Consider the following 15,132-nt stretch of genomic DNA (forward strand, 5'->3'; position numbering starts at 1 on the left):
GGAGGCAGGCGGCTGTCCGCGGGTGGGAGGCGTCTGCAGCTGGAAAACAGCAGCTCCGGTTTCTGATCAGATTTGGGGGTTGGAGGTGTGTGTGGGAATAGCCGAGCGATGGATCGTCCCGTCTTTTGACAACAGTCTCCCCTTCAGGACTTAGCCTGCACTGAAGTAAAATAACTGCAAGGGAGAACCACTAATCACACCTCCGTGTGGGAACTAACTCCGGGGAGCAGCCTGTGCCGCCAGCCCTAGGATATTCCCTGCCTCCAACCTGAAGTGATTCCTCCTGGAACAGTTCAGTCGCCCCTGCAGTTCACCTTTGCCCGCAGTAAACAGGCGTGCAATTTGGGTTTAATGGAGCTGGGTTTATTGTTCCTCTTTGGACTTACAATTACATCGACTGCAGGTAACAATTTCTTTCTTTCTCTGCCATTTCCACGCATGCACACAAAGAAAGGCTAGGGTGGTTTTTTTGTTGGTTTTTTTTTTTTCTTTTTCTTCTTCTTCCAAAAGGCTGTAAGCAATAGCCCACTCCGGTGTGTGGTAAGTAACCAGGCGCCAAAGCCATCATTTGGCCGTACGTAGCTTTGAACACAAAGCACTCGCTAGCGATGCACACCAAGCCTGCGGGGGCTTCGGCTGCACCCCACCAGACTGCAGTAAATATAAACATAACGGTGCTTTTAGCAGCCCTGAAACTTTCCAGGGACTAGTGACGCCTCGGATCCTGTTACAAAAGGGGCTGTGGGGCACCGGGAAGGGGGGAGTGCTCCCCGTGCGGGGGGTGCGCGGGGACAGGGGCGTTGGGGTGGACCAGGGGGAACTGAGCGCTGCTGTTGCCTTCCCCCTGTGCAGGGTCAGCGCTGCCCCGGCCTCGCTCCCCGCTGGTGCCGGCCGGCGGCGAGCCGCGCTCGGCAGCGCTGGGGCAGAAGGAGCGGGAGGAGAGCGAAGCGGCGGCGCTGACGGCCGGCGGCAGGGCCAAGGTGGACGGCGGGGCGCTGCGACGGCGGGCCCGGCGCTGCACTTGCTACACCTACAAGGACAAGGAGTGCGTCTACTATTGCCACCTCGACATCATTTGGATCAACACCCCCGAGTGAGTGCGGGCGGGCGGCGGGACGCGAAATGGCGGTCCGTGCTCCGAGGGGTGCGACCCTCGAGGGGAGGGGGAGGCGAGAGGGCTGTGTGGCGGCCTGGCCTCTGCCGCGGGGCGGTAACGGGCGGGACCCCCGCGGCAGAGGCGGGCCCCGCCGGGGTCAGGGGGGGACGAGAGGACCCCGCCCTGCTCCCCAGGTAGCCCGGGTTCCGCAGCCGGAGCTGAGGCTGGGGGGGCGGGCAGGCTGTGCTGGCGGGGCCTCCGGGGAGCCGAGAGAGCCCGACGGCGTGGCGGGCCGGGTCGGGCCGCTGCCTCGCCGCCTTCACACCTGCCGGGCTTCACACACTGGGTGCCGGTGGCGCTGGGGGAGCCTCGGGCCATGCCGACGGTCCCAGTAGCCGCAGAGCGCTACGTTCCTCATCCCTGCACACACAGGCACAGCTGTCCAGATGTACCTTGCTGCACGCAGCATGTGTCTGTGCTGTGTGTCGCCTGAGGGAAAACAGTCACGGGGCAGTTACTTTGTAGGAAAAATCTGTTTCGAATAAACCAGTCATTGGGAAAGAAATAGTGTGTGTGCAACGGTACTGTTTTTGATAAAAAAATCATGCGGAAAAAATACTTTGACATTAAAATAATAATTTTTGAAAACCTCAGTATACTAGATTTGAGATGTTACAAAAGAACGTCTTTTACAATTATGTTTAATAGGAATGGCAGACATAAGTTTTTGTTTCAACTCATAATAAAAGCAATTTTTGAAAACAACATTTCCCATGACCTGGAAACTCTGAGTAGGGGTGGAGCATGTATGCAGAAAAGCAGGGTCTGGTACTAACATTAAGGAAAAAAATTATCCAGGAAGAGTTACACTTCACCTACATCCTAAAGGTTAGAGGCCTCCTTTTCCTAGACCATTGTACATATCCTGTCTCTCTGGGGAGCTAAAGCAGTCTTAAGGATTTGTAAGGATTTTCAAAGGTTTCAGTTCTGAATCAACCACAGCAATCAGTTCATTTAAAAAATGATCAGATCAGATTAATCTAAAACCAGATTTCTTTTCACTTCAAAACACATCAAGTATTCTACCAACTACAGTTTGGGAACAGATGTACTAACTTGGATCTGCCTTTGAATGAATTGCAAAACTTTTCATCAGATTAAAATAACAAAAGGAAGACGAAAATAGCAAGTAGCAGTAAAATAGGATAAGTCAAATGGGGTTTAGGGCACTTAATTTGTAAATTCATGTGTGTGTCCTGGCTAGAGGCCATGTCTGATGACAAGTCTTTTGAACTTCTACCAACCTGTAAGTATCATGTATTCACACAAGTCATTCAGTTGTTTGAGTTCCATACCTGCACTAATCCATTCTGGGATTACTTAGAATTATTTTAGCCAAATATTTATGACTCAGTATATTTAAGTCAGAGCTCATCAGTGAAAACAGAGGAATGGCATTCCTTTTCCTCTACACACTGAATAAATAGAATTCTGCTAATTTTAACCACCAGCTTTTTTTTTTTTTTTTTAAAGGATATCCTGTTTTAAGTCTGCAGGAATTTTAATTTTCATTCCAGTGGGAAAAGTAGCATTAATTCAGTCATGTGGAGAATTTTTCCTACCTGAAAGTTTAATGTAAACATTACAAAAGAGCAGAAATTAATGAATAGCAATATAAATAACATTTTCATTATACCTATAGCATTAGAAATTAAATATGTATAATAATGCAGGTATTAAATAATTGGATCTATAAGATTCTGCTTTCTTAATTGAAGTCAGTTGTATATAAAATAAAAGAAAGCCTCTCAGGTATGTAAATCTGCCCCCACTACCCCCCTGCAGAGCTGGGTGTCAGAACTGGGCTGCCTTGCTTCCCTAGTTGTTTCTTGAGACTTGCCTGGTGTGAAGCAGCAAGGTAAACAATTAAAGGAAAAAACTCCATTAAGAGGTGAAGTAGGTGTACAAATCTCCCTCTACACTGAAAGATTTTTAAAAATCCTAGGATTCTTCCTAGGTAAGTTCCTATATGTAAGGACAGAGGTAGTCCCTGAAATATGCAGCTATGTAGCTTCAAATATTTTGATCATGTTCAGGGTACCAGAAGCAGTTTTAAGATTTCATGTCACACATTTGAATGAACAGGCACTAATTCTGTCCAGATGCCCAATCTGAAATGATGTCTCTAGCTCAGAAGGGATTTGGGGATGTGAATGAGAGAAATCAGGCCTGCAAATTTAATATTCCAAGAAAGTTATGCTACTTCTTTTAAATGGAAGAACCACTGGATGTGTACAGACTGGCTGTTTGTAAATGGGGGATTTATGTTGCTCTTGTATGTGTTGTTGAAAGATTTTTATTTACTAAATATTTGGTTAGAATGTAACTTTGATTCACACAGTGGGAAGCTGGAAAGATGGTGCGAAAGATTGGGGTTTTCCTGATATCTGTTGATTGTGATGGTTTTCTTGCTTATTTACTTATCATATCTCTTTTTTTTATTTCTTACATCACACACTACAATTGCTTTTTTTTTTTCCCTTTCTTGTTCCCCCTGAGTTATGTCTTTATTCCTGTCACAAATTCTTTAATATTTTCTTAATTTTCCTTAATATTCAAAGCAAATCTTGGCTAGGGCCTCTCCTTTTCTGGAAAAGGTTTTATTGAAAGCGTTGGAGCTAGACTGATGATAGAGTCTGTTCCTGTCTTTGCTGAGAAACCATGGAGGTCAGCAAGGTGACAGTTACAGAAAAGCACAAAATTGCAGAACATGCAGCCTGTGACTCTCTGCAGCTATTGCCGATCCAAAGAGAAATTATCTCTGCATATGTTTGTATATTGCTTTATACTTTCCCATGAACCACTTCTGTTAGCCCAGGCCACCAGCATTATTTTCACATAGTGAGTCTTATGCTGTGAACACAGAACCTTAAGTGGAAAAGAGGACTTTAAAGAAAGTCAGGTAGGTGAGAACAGAGTAATGCAGTTATGTGATGTAGAGAAAGATTGCATAAGGTAATTAAAAGCTGGTAAATTGTTCTCACTGATAAGATTGATTACTCAAGAATTAGTTTGCAATGTATCTTTTTGTCAAGTGATTAATTAAGCTTATCTTGGTCTATAGCTACAGATATATTTAAAAACAGGTCTTTTCATGTAATGAAGCCACAACTTGATGCTTAATTCTGTCAGCTAAAGAAGAAAATACCAGCAAGACTTCTTTTAGATCTACACTTCCTTGAAGGGGTCCTGTATTTCAGTATGAACTGAACTTGTGCATCCATCAACCAAAATGTGGTTCAGTTAATGGCATTGCTGCATGAAGCTTTAAAGATACTCAGAATTATTAGTAAAAGACTAAAAAGTGACAAGTGTAAGAAAGTTATTGATACCAGGACACAATATCATGTAAGATAAAGAAAGCTGAGAGATCTTTAATCAAAAGTTTAGCAAGGTTGTAATCCCAATACTTTTAAAGGAGTATTAGATCCACACTGGTAAAGGTATTTGCTCACTTAAGCTAAGCAGAAAATATAATAATTTCTTGAAGTGTCTAAATCAAAGCCAAAGTGTTGTTTTTTTTTTCTAGATGACATTTTATGTCAGTATTAGCTACTATGGTCAAAAAAAAAAAGAGTAGCAGAATGAAGTTCTGTGATCACACTATAAAAAGCAGCTAACACAATGATCTAAGTAGAATTGGACAGGCAAAGTGAAAGGAAGAGTGTGATCTTACACCTTTGTGTTTGCAGCTTTGATGTTCTGCACTTATGTGTTGTATTTCCTCAGTGGCAGGACAAAAGCTTGTATTCAAGAACTAACTTGTAGTCTGTTGCTTTGCTCTGCAGGGATATATTGGTAGAGGATATGGTGAGTGTTTCATAGTGTGGTTAACATGGTGACATTACAAGGATGTGGTGTTTCTTTTCTTTAGTAAAGAAGAAACTTATTTCTGTAACATAAACAAATGAGATATTCCTAAGTGGCCATCAGACTTTATCACTGGTTTGACTCCAGATAGTTCCTCTGTAGAAATCTGTAGACCTAATGTAACCACCTGCTAGGGTGATAAAGGCTTTTTGAACACTGACTTTTTGCGGGGCTCTTTCTGAAAATGCCAACAAATGGGTTTGCTTGCGGTCCAGGATTTGTCAGAAGGCATCAAACAACAGCAGCTGATTCCACATACAATCAACTCTCTAACAGTTACAAGTTAAAGATTTTTGCTCACTGGGGGCTTCAGTCACCATCAGAAAGCCAGCTTTGGATGGAAACAGTTTGTACTGTATCATTGCTTCACTCCTTGCTTTGCTCAGACAGAGGAAGTGACGTCTTGGGATGTTGTTAAAAAGAGAAGACTTAAAGACAATGAATTGGATACTCTTGTTTAACTGCATGCTCTTCAGACTTTTTCTTTGTAATGGCTTTTAGTTACCTGCATCTCACTGAGGATTAAATTTTGTTGAATGGAAGCCCACATAATGTAATATAAAATGCTTTTCATCCTTACAGGTATTAAGTGGTATTACAAAGTATTACATTTACCCCATTTTGTGAGTATTATCTGCATCATTACATAAATATAGATGATGTGCCATATATTACTGGAAATAAAAGCACACGGCTAAAGATCTCTTATTCAGCAAAACAATTAAGCATATGCTTGTAATCTTAATAGATCAGACTGAAAATACCTCCTAGACAAAGACATGATGATAAAATGGTGGCTGCAAGCCAGGCAGTTCAAATAAGGAAGCTGATCTGTCGGTTAAACAGTACGCATGGTTAACCATCAGAACCAAGTGCCAAAAGTGAAATGATGAATCTCCTGTTGATTTTTTTTTTTCTGAATGAAGTTTGCCCTGCATTTTGCAGACTTCAGGATCCACATGTTCACTGAAAACTATTTGTCTTAGGTGTGTGGATGCTACTAAGTTTGGACTATGTACATGCACTGTATGTCCTAATGTAACATGAATGTTGAAAGCTAAAAAGAACAATCTTAACATCTTGAAACAACTTCTCATTCAAAAACTCAGCTATTTTTCTGATAATATTTAAAACAGAAAACATGTAGCATCCTTTAGGCAAGTACAGGAGGAGGATGAGTAGTGATTAAAAGCCTTAAGATTGTCTTACAGTACTTAACTTGGATACCATGAAGTTCCAGTAGCAGGGAAATCAAAGAACTCGTAGTCGGTGACACTGGATGATGCAGATGTATGCTATCCTTAGCTTGTTACCCAAATTAGCTATAACTAATTAGCTATAAGTAAGGTCCTCACAAATTAGCAAGTATTACTTGCAGATTAAGACTGAAAAGAAAAAGTAAAGGTTAAATCAAATCTAGTAAGACTGTGGAAGAATACTTTTTGGGGTAGTAGGTGGTAGAGCCTGTTTGGTGTCTAGGATCACTGACTACTACTAAATTGAGGTTGTAAAGATGTGGCTATCATAGAGTTAAAAGTTTGTTTCCTCTGACAATAATTTTAATTGCAAAAAGCTACTCGGAAAAAGTACAGCTTCTCTGAATGGAGCATGTGCTTAGGATGACAGAAGACCAACAACTCGGGCACTTCTTTGAAGAATGTGTTTTACTTCATAAATTATTATGATGAGGATGAGAAGGAAGGGATAATATGGGAAGTACATCTATTGTGAACTACTCTGTTAAAAAAATATGCCTATTTCAGAAAGAGTTGGAGCCAGCTTTTAGAGCAGCAAATGACCTCTTCTATCCACATAGCTTCATAATAGTACTGCAGTAGCTGTATATGAAAATATAGCCAGAAATAGCTGTTATTTCCCCACAAGCATGTTTCATTCTGGAGACATTTTGTTTGACTTAGAGGATGTTAAACTTGCTGCCTTTCCATGTTCTTTGTTCTCAGTGGTCCTTACAGGGATCTCATACATTTTAAGACTGTCTGAAAACACTGGAGACTGCTGGGAGCCTTGCTGGCCTGGATACATGCCAGAAAATATATTGCTGAAAACTGAAATCACAGCATCTAAGATGATTGCTGCAACCCCCTCATCCCTTTATGTTGGCTGAAACACTCAAGTGCCCTGAAGGTATCTACTGTATTTAAGTGGCTGGGAAAGTAGAAAATAATAGCAGCTCATAGGTCAATTATAACATAGCATGAGAAACTCAGCCACACTACACAAAAATTAAAATAAACCAATTGGATTTGTCTGCCTGAATTCTGAATGTTCAGTAAAGTATTAATGAGGACAGTGAGACTTAGGCAAATTAGACTTGGAGGTAGTAGTCATTCATTGGGCAGTTTTTTCTGTGAGAAATTTTCCCTGATATCACTGGTTCAGAATTGTTTAAAAAATGTTTCATTGTGACTCAGTAGTTTTTGTATTTTTCAACAAACAAATGACTATCTCTGTTAATTTAATGGCAAAAACTTGCTTTAAGAGCTAGATGACTTATAGTGGGAGAGCATTTGTGATTGTTATGTGCACACAAAGTACAGATATAGTCTAGTTTATTTTCAGCATGTGACTATTCGAAGTGCAGATCTATACTTCTTTCCTTTTAAAATTCTAGGAGAAGTATTGGCTAACCTAAAGATGGCTGTATGTTCCTTCCACTGCAGAAATCAAAAGAATGTTTCAAGTGACAAGAACACACTGTTCTTTGATTAGCTTTGTGCTGTTCTATATTATACATGGAATGATCTTCAGATAACAGATCTGTTGCCTGGACTAATTTAGAATATCTTCACATGGAATAAGTCCAGGTAGTGGGGAGTTTGCATACAGAATAAAGAACAAATAGTGCATACTGACAAAGAAATTATCCTTAAACTCAAACTTGTAATTTAGAAAGTGATTTAAAACTGAGCATGCAGACCTCTGTGTACCCACTCCCTGGCTGCAGTAATTGTCCTGGTAACTGAGCTCTATAAAAGAGGGTCACTTCCACATACATCTCAGGTTTGTATGTTGCCATACAGAAACCAGTTCTAAGTAGTACCTTGGAAAGGCTGATCCAGAACTGCATAGGTTTTCTTGTTCTCCACTTCAAAGAGAAGAAAGGCAGAGAGGAACACACAGTACACAATAGCTCTTAAGTATGTGAAAACCCATTTCACTGCCTTAGAACTTTCTTCTCCTAGAGGAGGATACAATGCATACTGAGTTTATGGTCAAAATAAAATTTGTAGTGAAACGTAAATGCAAAAAAATGTTAATAATCTGTGGATTTTTAATAGAAATTTCCAAAAAGTTTGTTAATGGCTCTTAGCCAGCAGTTCAGTTAGGGACCCAGTCATAACCACAAAAAACACAGCGTGTAAGGGAGCTGGTTATTCAGGATCCTGAAGCCTTAGCAGATGGCTAGCCAACCAGTCTGCCTCTGCCTAGTGCAGTTGTTCATCCTAACTGTGGAGACACAAACTACCCTGTGTATACTAAAAGTCAGGACATTTGACTGAAGAAAACACCTGAAATCAAAATCAAAAGCAAAAAGACTTCTAGGCAACACAAATGCTTGGTGACAATTACACGTCAACAATAATTCCCATTCAGCATATAGAAATTGTGATTCTACTTCCCTCATTTTGAACCTCAGCATTGCAGCACCAGAAGAAAAAAAAGAAAGAGCAGCATTTTCTAATCACATTTAACAATCTAAGATGAAGCATGCTGCTAGGCAAATGCTTCTGATACTTGTTCAACTGAATCTCTTCGGCATCTCCTCTCACTTCTGAAGTGCTGAGAAAGAGGCATGAACTAACTTGAAATCCTAAGATTTTCAGCTGCTGGAATGATAACCATACACACACTAACATTTGCTTAAATGCTGAGATTTATGAGTTGCATCAGAGTTACTGACAAGCAAGGAAACATCAAAACATCTATATTTTTTAGCTCTTTCAGAATACTGTTGGCAAGACTCTGGGCTGCTATTGATGTTTTTATGTTTTGGGCTTAAATTTTTGGATTAGAAATCAAAAGCAGGCATATTGGGAGAATTACTGTATTTCCATCTCTGAAAAATTTTCATCATCTGCATTTTTGCTTGGGCGTTCTGGTTGAAACTCTTACACTTGAAAATGTCACTGCATTGGCATGCATTTCTGGACCACTGAGAATGAAGTGGTCTTGAATACATTTTCCAAGCTATGAAGCGTATTCTTACAAACATTCAAAGTTTCATAGAACAAAAGGCACCTCATTAGAAAGATCAGAAGCAGCATGTAAAATATCAGTCTTCTCCTTTGCTTAGGGCTGTGACTCATGGTTCTTGTCACTCGTAATTCTATTATACTTTCCACCCTGCCCATTTGCTGGCATCGACTGTCACTTAGGGCAGGCAGCAGACTGGTAAAGGGCCTGCTCCTCAAACACTGTAGTTTACATGCTGATGCACTAAGGTAAAATTGAAGCTGATGACACTTTTAGTTCGTCTGTTATTTTGTAAACTGCAGCAACTAAGGAATAAAACATGTGCCTTTCTCCCTCTTTGGCTATTCGGGCAGAATCTCTGACAAAAGGCAGACTGCAGCTCAGTCCTGCAGAGATTCTGATTTAGAGAATCAGAGTAAGAAAAAACAGTATTGTGTTTTGGAAAAGGGGGCTTTTTAACAAGGAACCACTTTAAATAATGAGAATAGCATGCTACAGCATTTTGTCTTGTTAGCACAATGTGGGGTGACATCTGCAAAAGCTTTAAAAAGCTTCTTTATTTGTTGGCAGACCATCTGCCATGAAATAGGGTTTTTATATCTGGCTAGATCAAGACAAATTAATCTTTTAATTTCAGTCCAAATCTGAAGAGGAAGTTGAATAACAGAATTTTACCAGACAGTTTTCAAAGAGGGATTGCCACTCAAAAAATACCAAAACTTCCTACTGTTTCTGTCTCTAGATACCAGCCACTACTTCATTAAAGCCACGAATGTATCAAAGGTATGAACATATAGCAATTATTTATGTCAGAAGTTAGCTACATAATCCATTTATCATTCATTATCGTAAAGTAGATGGCAGTATAGAATTATTAACACTATTCAGTTATAAAATGGAACTTCCCCATAATCCTGAAGACAACAAAAAGCTTTTTAGATGATTGAGAAGAAGGCCAAAATCAAGTCCTAAAGCCTTCTAAGAGATATTTTTTTGTCTCTTCTAGTATCTAGACATAGCCATCGAATAAAATAGTGCAAATGTGCAACAGGTTCTGCATATGGGCAAGGCAAAGCAGCAAATGCTGGAGAAAGACCATCTCATGGTCTCTGACATGACTGCTTGTGAATTTCTATCTTTCTGTTGGATTTTGTAAGTCTGTATGTGACAGTTGGACAGTTGTGCTGTGGTTTAGGCTGGGAAAGACGGGATGTGCTGTTAGAAGCTGATTTGTACTGTAAATGCAGAGGTTTAAATAAATGTTTTGCATGAACAGTACTGATGTTTAAAAAGTTCAATCAAAAAATATTGCAGAGATTAAGAAAATAACACTTCTGAACCTTTCAGCCCACCACGAGTGTGGGAAAATGGGAAATCTGCAGCTTTCCAATTAATAGCCTAATGATGTTTTTTTATGAAAGCAAATGAAAAAAGCACAATTATGTGAAGTTAGTGGTTCCAAACTGATTATTCAGGCTTTGTTCTGTAACCTTTCTGTAACCCGTCTGGATCTCTTCTCTACTTCCTCTCCCTGCCTTTTCCACCCCCCCCCCTCATGGTTCTCACTTTTGAACATGAGTCTTTTCAGATTTTTAGCACTGGGTTTGAGGGTTGCTTTGCACATCCCTCAAGTACACAGGAACTTCTATGGGTCTCCAGAAGTATGTGTAGTGTACACCAGCTATGGACTGAGATTCTTTAATAACTTGTAGGAAGATAATTTATGACACTAAACCATTCAGTTTTGGGGATGTTGGCAGGCAGTGATAAATCACATCCTTTTCTGTTATTAATTATAAGCCATTAGAGAACAAAATGTGCCAGACTGCAGGGAAGTAAAGAGAACTACCCCCTAGCATTTCCTGGTATTCTGTGGTACAGACTATGATCTCTTGCAGAAAAGTTCTAGTAGATACATGAGGAAGATTATCTAGGTGTTTCTCATATTTATAACTCCATGGGTCATGTTACCAAAATGATGCAGCAAAGGAATCACACTGACAGTATTCTCTATTTCTCACTGAGAAGATTAATGGCAAATCAGGCTCTGAATCATGAAGGTGCCAACAACATGACAGTACTTATATGGTGGATATCAGCACAGCTCCTTTTTGACTTCGTGCCAGCTATGGCAATGAACGTAGCAAATTTTATTCATTTGTGGGAGGTAAACAACACAATAATGGAGTAAGCAATAACCTGAGGATGTATTTGTATTAGCTGTTATGTAATAAACTTTTTTTTAGCTAGCCAGTGCATTTGCCAGTTTTAATTCTGCCAGTTGATCTGATTGTCTGCTACTTCATAATTCTGTGAAAACCTGAGTTGGTTGATGAGAAGGTGTGCTCTTACAGGGAGAAATTCTTACATAAGCATTTTTTTTTGGTCACTATTTATTGCTTTGCATCAGTATTTTCTAAAAAAGAAAAAATACGAAATATTTTCATTTGCTCCTAAAATATACAATATTTGTGATTCTCACAACAGGAGGACTGTTCCATATGGGCTGTCTAACTACAGAGGCAGTTTTAGAGGCAAAAGGTCTATAGGCCAGATTCAAAGTACTTTCCAGTCATTTCGGTGTTCTTGTTTGGATGCTCATGACAATAAGTGTATGCAGTTTTGCAGAAGAATGCCAGACAGAAGAAGGTGAGTATCATTTCTTAATATTGCAAACTCTCTACATGATTTGACTCTTTCATGGAGAAAAGTTAATCAAGTTGCATGTATCACATGAAACCAACTAACAAATGTATTGCTTTTAAATAAGATTTTAATCTCCAGTTGGGATGGGTTAGCCCTGGCCAGCAGCCAAGCACTTATACAGATGCTTGTTCACTTCCTGCTTAATTGGAATAGGGGAGGGAACAGGAAGAACAAAAGCCAGAAAATTCATGTTAGAGTTGAGAGTTTAATAGGTGAAGGAAAGAGGCCAGATGCAGTACAGTACTGCTTTGAATTTTCTTTTTGTTTCTTTTTATTATGTGGCATTTTTGAAACAGATCTGTTCAGTTAGGGGCATGAATAATAATTTTAGGATGTTTTAAGTTTTAGTTAGTTTAATGAAGTGTATGATATTATCATTTTATGAATGGCTCTGTAAGGGTATGATTGATAAGAACACAGTGACAAATACAGGAAATCTCTATTCCCCAGAAATCATGGATCAATGAAAAAGGTAGAGGAGAGAGACCAATGCAGTGAAGAGAAGCACACTTTCATTCAGTAGCACAGAGTATGGACGATTCCGAACAGTCAGGTATGCTACAGATGTTTAATGTTGAAGAGAAATACTAATTTTCCATAAATTTTCTTTGTGTTTGCAAAACTTAAGAGTTATTTAAGCTGATTATTGTAACTTCTTGCTGAATCAAGGCAGAATTTGGCCCAGTAGTTGTTTATTTTTTTTAAACAACCTTTAGTATACACAGAACTACTACAACTTTCCTCATGCTCGTATAGCTCTTTCAAAAGCTGGATTGCCAGCAGTCTCCCCTTTTTCCTCTTATTTCTAGGGCAACGACTGTTTGCATCTATCATCTTTTTGCTCATTTAGCAGTGCCACAACTTAAGCTCCATGTCCCATTGCAGTGCTTCAGTAAAGCTTAAATTGTCAAGGTAAAGAAATAGAACAAACTGTGGAAAAAGTATTTGGAGGGAAAAATAGATGTATTTTAGGTACAGGCTATAAAGACAGGAGTGTGACCTAGTAGCCAGTTTCAAACACTTCCATTTCCAAATCTACCCTTAGTACTGTTGCTACACAAAAGCTGGACAACTGGGTGGGATTCACTCTGTGTACACATAATCAAGGGAATGGACCATGGCTCTATCAGGTAGCAGGGAGTTGGTTATGAATAATTAAGCCTTTTTTTGTTGTTGTTTGTTTTTCATTTTAAAGCTTTAACAGTTATTTGCTGAAGCTCAGAAGCAAGAACTTAAACTACAACTCTCCCTTGAGATGGACAAACTTGATGCTTCAGTCTGATGCCAGTGGAGAATTCAGCAGTATGCAACACTTTCATTGCAACGATACCACTTTGAGGGCACGTGAACCTGTATGAAGCAGCTTTCTCCCATGCTCCCTTGACGAGAGCCTCAGTAAAGGATAAGCCTTACCATGTAACCTGGCAGGGGATGTATCAGCGTTGAAGACAAATTCAAAGGCAGATCCAAAGTTCAGCAAAACAAAGTTTCAGGAAACATTTCTCTATATAATTTTTAAAAGTATGATAGAAACACACTGTTCCACTTACTGCTTGCTGTATGTCTGAAGAATCCATCCGCAGCTTTATGCAGGCAACTGTAATTGGAGAATGTGATGAGTTAGGGAGAGATTACCTATACATGGGTTCTCATTAAGAATAAACAGCTACAAAATATTTCTCTTGTAATGTATGCAAGCCTGAATCATCATATTGTAACTTTGTGGCAGATGTTTAAGTGACAGTATCTATGCAGAATAAATATGAATGGCTAATATAAATATTATTATAAACTATAGCAAGGTAAAAGTATACATTGAGTATTCATAGATTACCTAATTTAGGCACAAATTATTCCTGCACTTCAAAGGTCCGTTCCAAAACATTTACAGCCATTATTTAGGGATGCAGTGCAGCTGATGAACAGAACTCCAGTTACTCATCCCAGAGAATTTCCTAATGATGAAAGGGTAGGATGGTGGAACTTCAAATGAAATTTCATACAATCAGAGTAACTTATGTACTAACAGACCATGTGCTATTGTAAGCCCCTACATGTGTTGTCACCCACAGTACATACAATCATCTTTGCTGGTACTATAAATTTATTTTTCTCTTCACTCAAACATCATCACTGAATAACTTGGAAACTTGGCAATAAGGATTATATCCAACCCTGGACATTTTTAATGTAAATGATTTCTTCAGAAATCAGACTTTTTTGGTAGAAGGATGCAAGAGTAAGCTAGGAAAAAAAAAAAGTAACTTTTGCAAATCCTGTTTTATATTATTTAAAGAGAGGAAATCCCTTACTTGTGACATCACAGATATTTCTTTGGTTTGACCGAGCTTCACACAGACATTCCCCAGGGCACATAAGTTAAACTGTAACCTGATGACATTAAATTATGTTTCATCAGAAGAAAGATGGAGAACAAGACAGAAATGGAGAGAGATCAACAGTAAAAATGGTTATAAAGGCGTAAAACAGTGGTAAATAGATGTTGTTTGAAACAAGAAAGGGAGGTCTTTGCCAAAATATATGATATATTTTATATATATGTGGATATATTTCATAAATAAATTATTATAGTTATAAAATTAAATATATCTTTCAATTACTGCATTTGCATTAGTTTCTTACTTGCTGTACAAATGATTTTGTACATTTGCAGAGAATAGGTTATTTATTGTATAAAAACACTTCACATACTATTTTCCCATAATTTTTAAAAGACACTATATATAGTTTTGGAGTTTTAAAAAAATAATTGAGATTTGCTATGAAGAATGCTTAATGTTAATTTATGACCACCAAATGGAATTTTTTTCTCTCCCTGAATGCATATGCTCAGCTCATAAAAAAACTGGTTAAAGAGATTGATAGTTCTCCTGACATTCTAAGAATTTAGTATGAAAGCATATTAAAAATTATTTGGTACTAATTATGCATAAAAAGTTACATTTTGATCTTATGTCCCTTTGCTATAAATGTAGCCCTTATCTAACCTAATTTGTATCCTGGGACAAATGAGGAAGCAATGGATTATTTGGACTTTCTGTGAGCAATGTTCACTGACTTCAGCTTCAGTAATTTCCATTTATTTTTTTTCTCTGGAACTGCAAACACATCCCAGTGCTAAACAAGCTGTCAATGACTTCTTGGCTGATACAATTCAGTTTTTA

At 39.0% G+C, this 15,132-nt stretch overlaps 1 protein-coding gene across 1 annotated transcript; it reads left to right on the forward strand.

Annotated features, from left to right (window-relative positions):
• Positions 1-255: 255 nt before the first annotated feature.
• EDN3 (endothelin 3) lies at positions 256-13,227 on the forward strand. The gene is made up of 5 exons (XM_030463144.1): positions 256-403; positions 853-1,093; positions 11,729-11,890; positions 12,398-12,500; positions 13,143-13,227. The coding sequence occupies exons 1-4, from the start codon at positions 352-354 to the stop codon at positions 12,468-12,470; spliced, it is 528 nt and encodes a 175-aa protein (XP_030319004.1). The 5' UTR covers positions 256-351; the 3' UTR covers positions 12,471-12,500; positions 13,143-13,227.
• Positions 13,228-15,132: the final 1,905 nt, after the last annotated feature.

The sequence above is a fragment of the Calypte anna genome, chromosome 20, assembly GCF_003957555.1.
Source record: "Calypte anna isolate BGI_N300 chromosome 20, bCalAnn1_v1.p, whole genome shotgun sequence".
In the NCBI taxonomy this organism is placed as follows: Eukaryota; Metazoa; Chordata; class Aves; order Apodiformes; family Trochilidae; genus Calypte; species Calypte anna.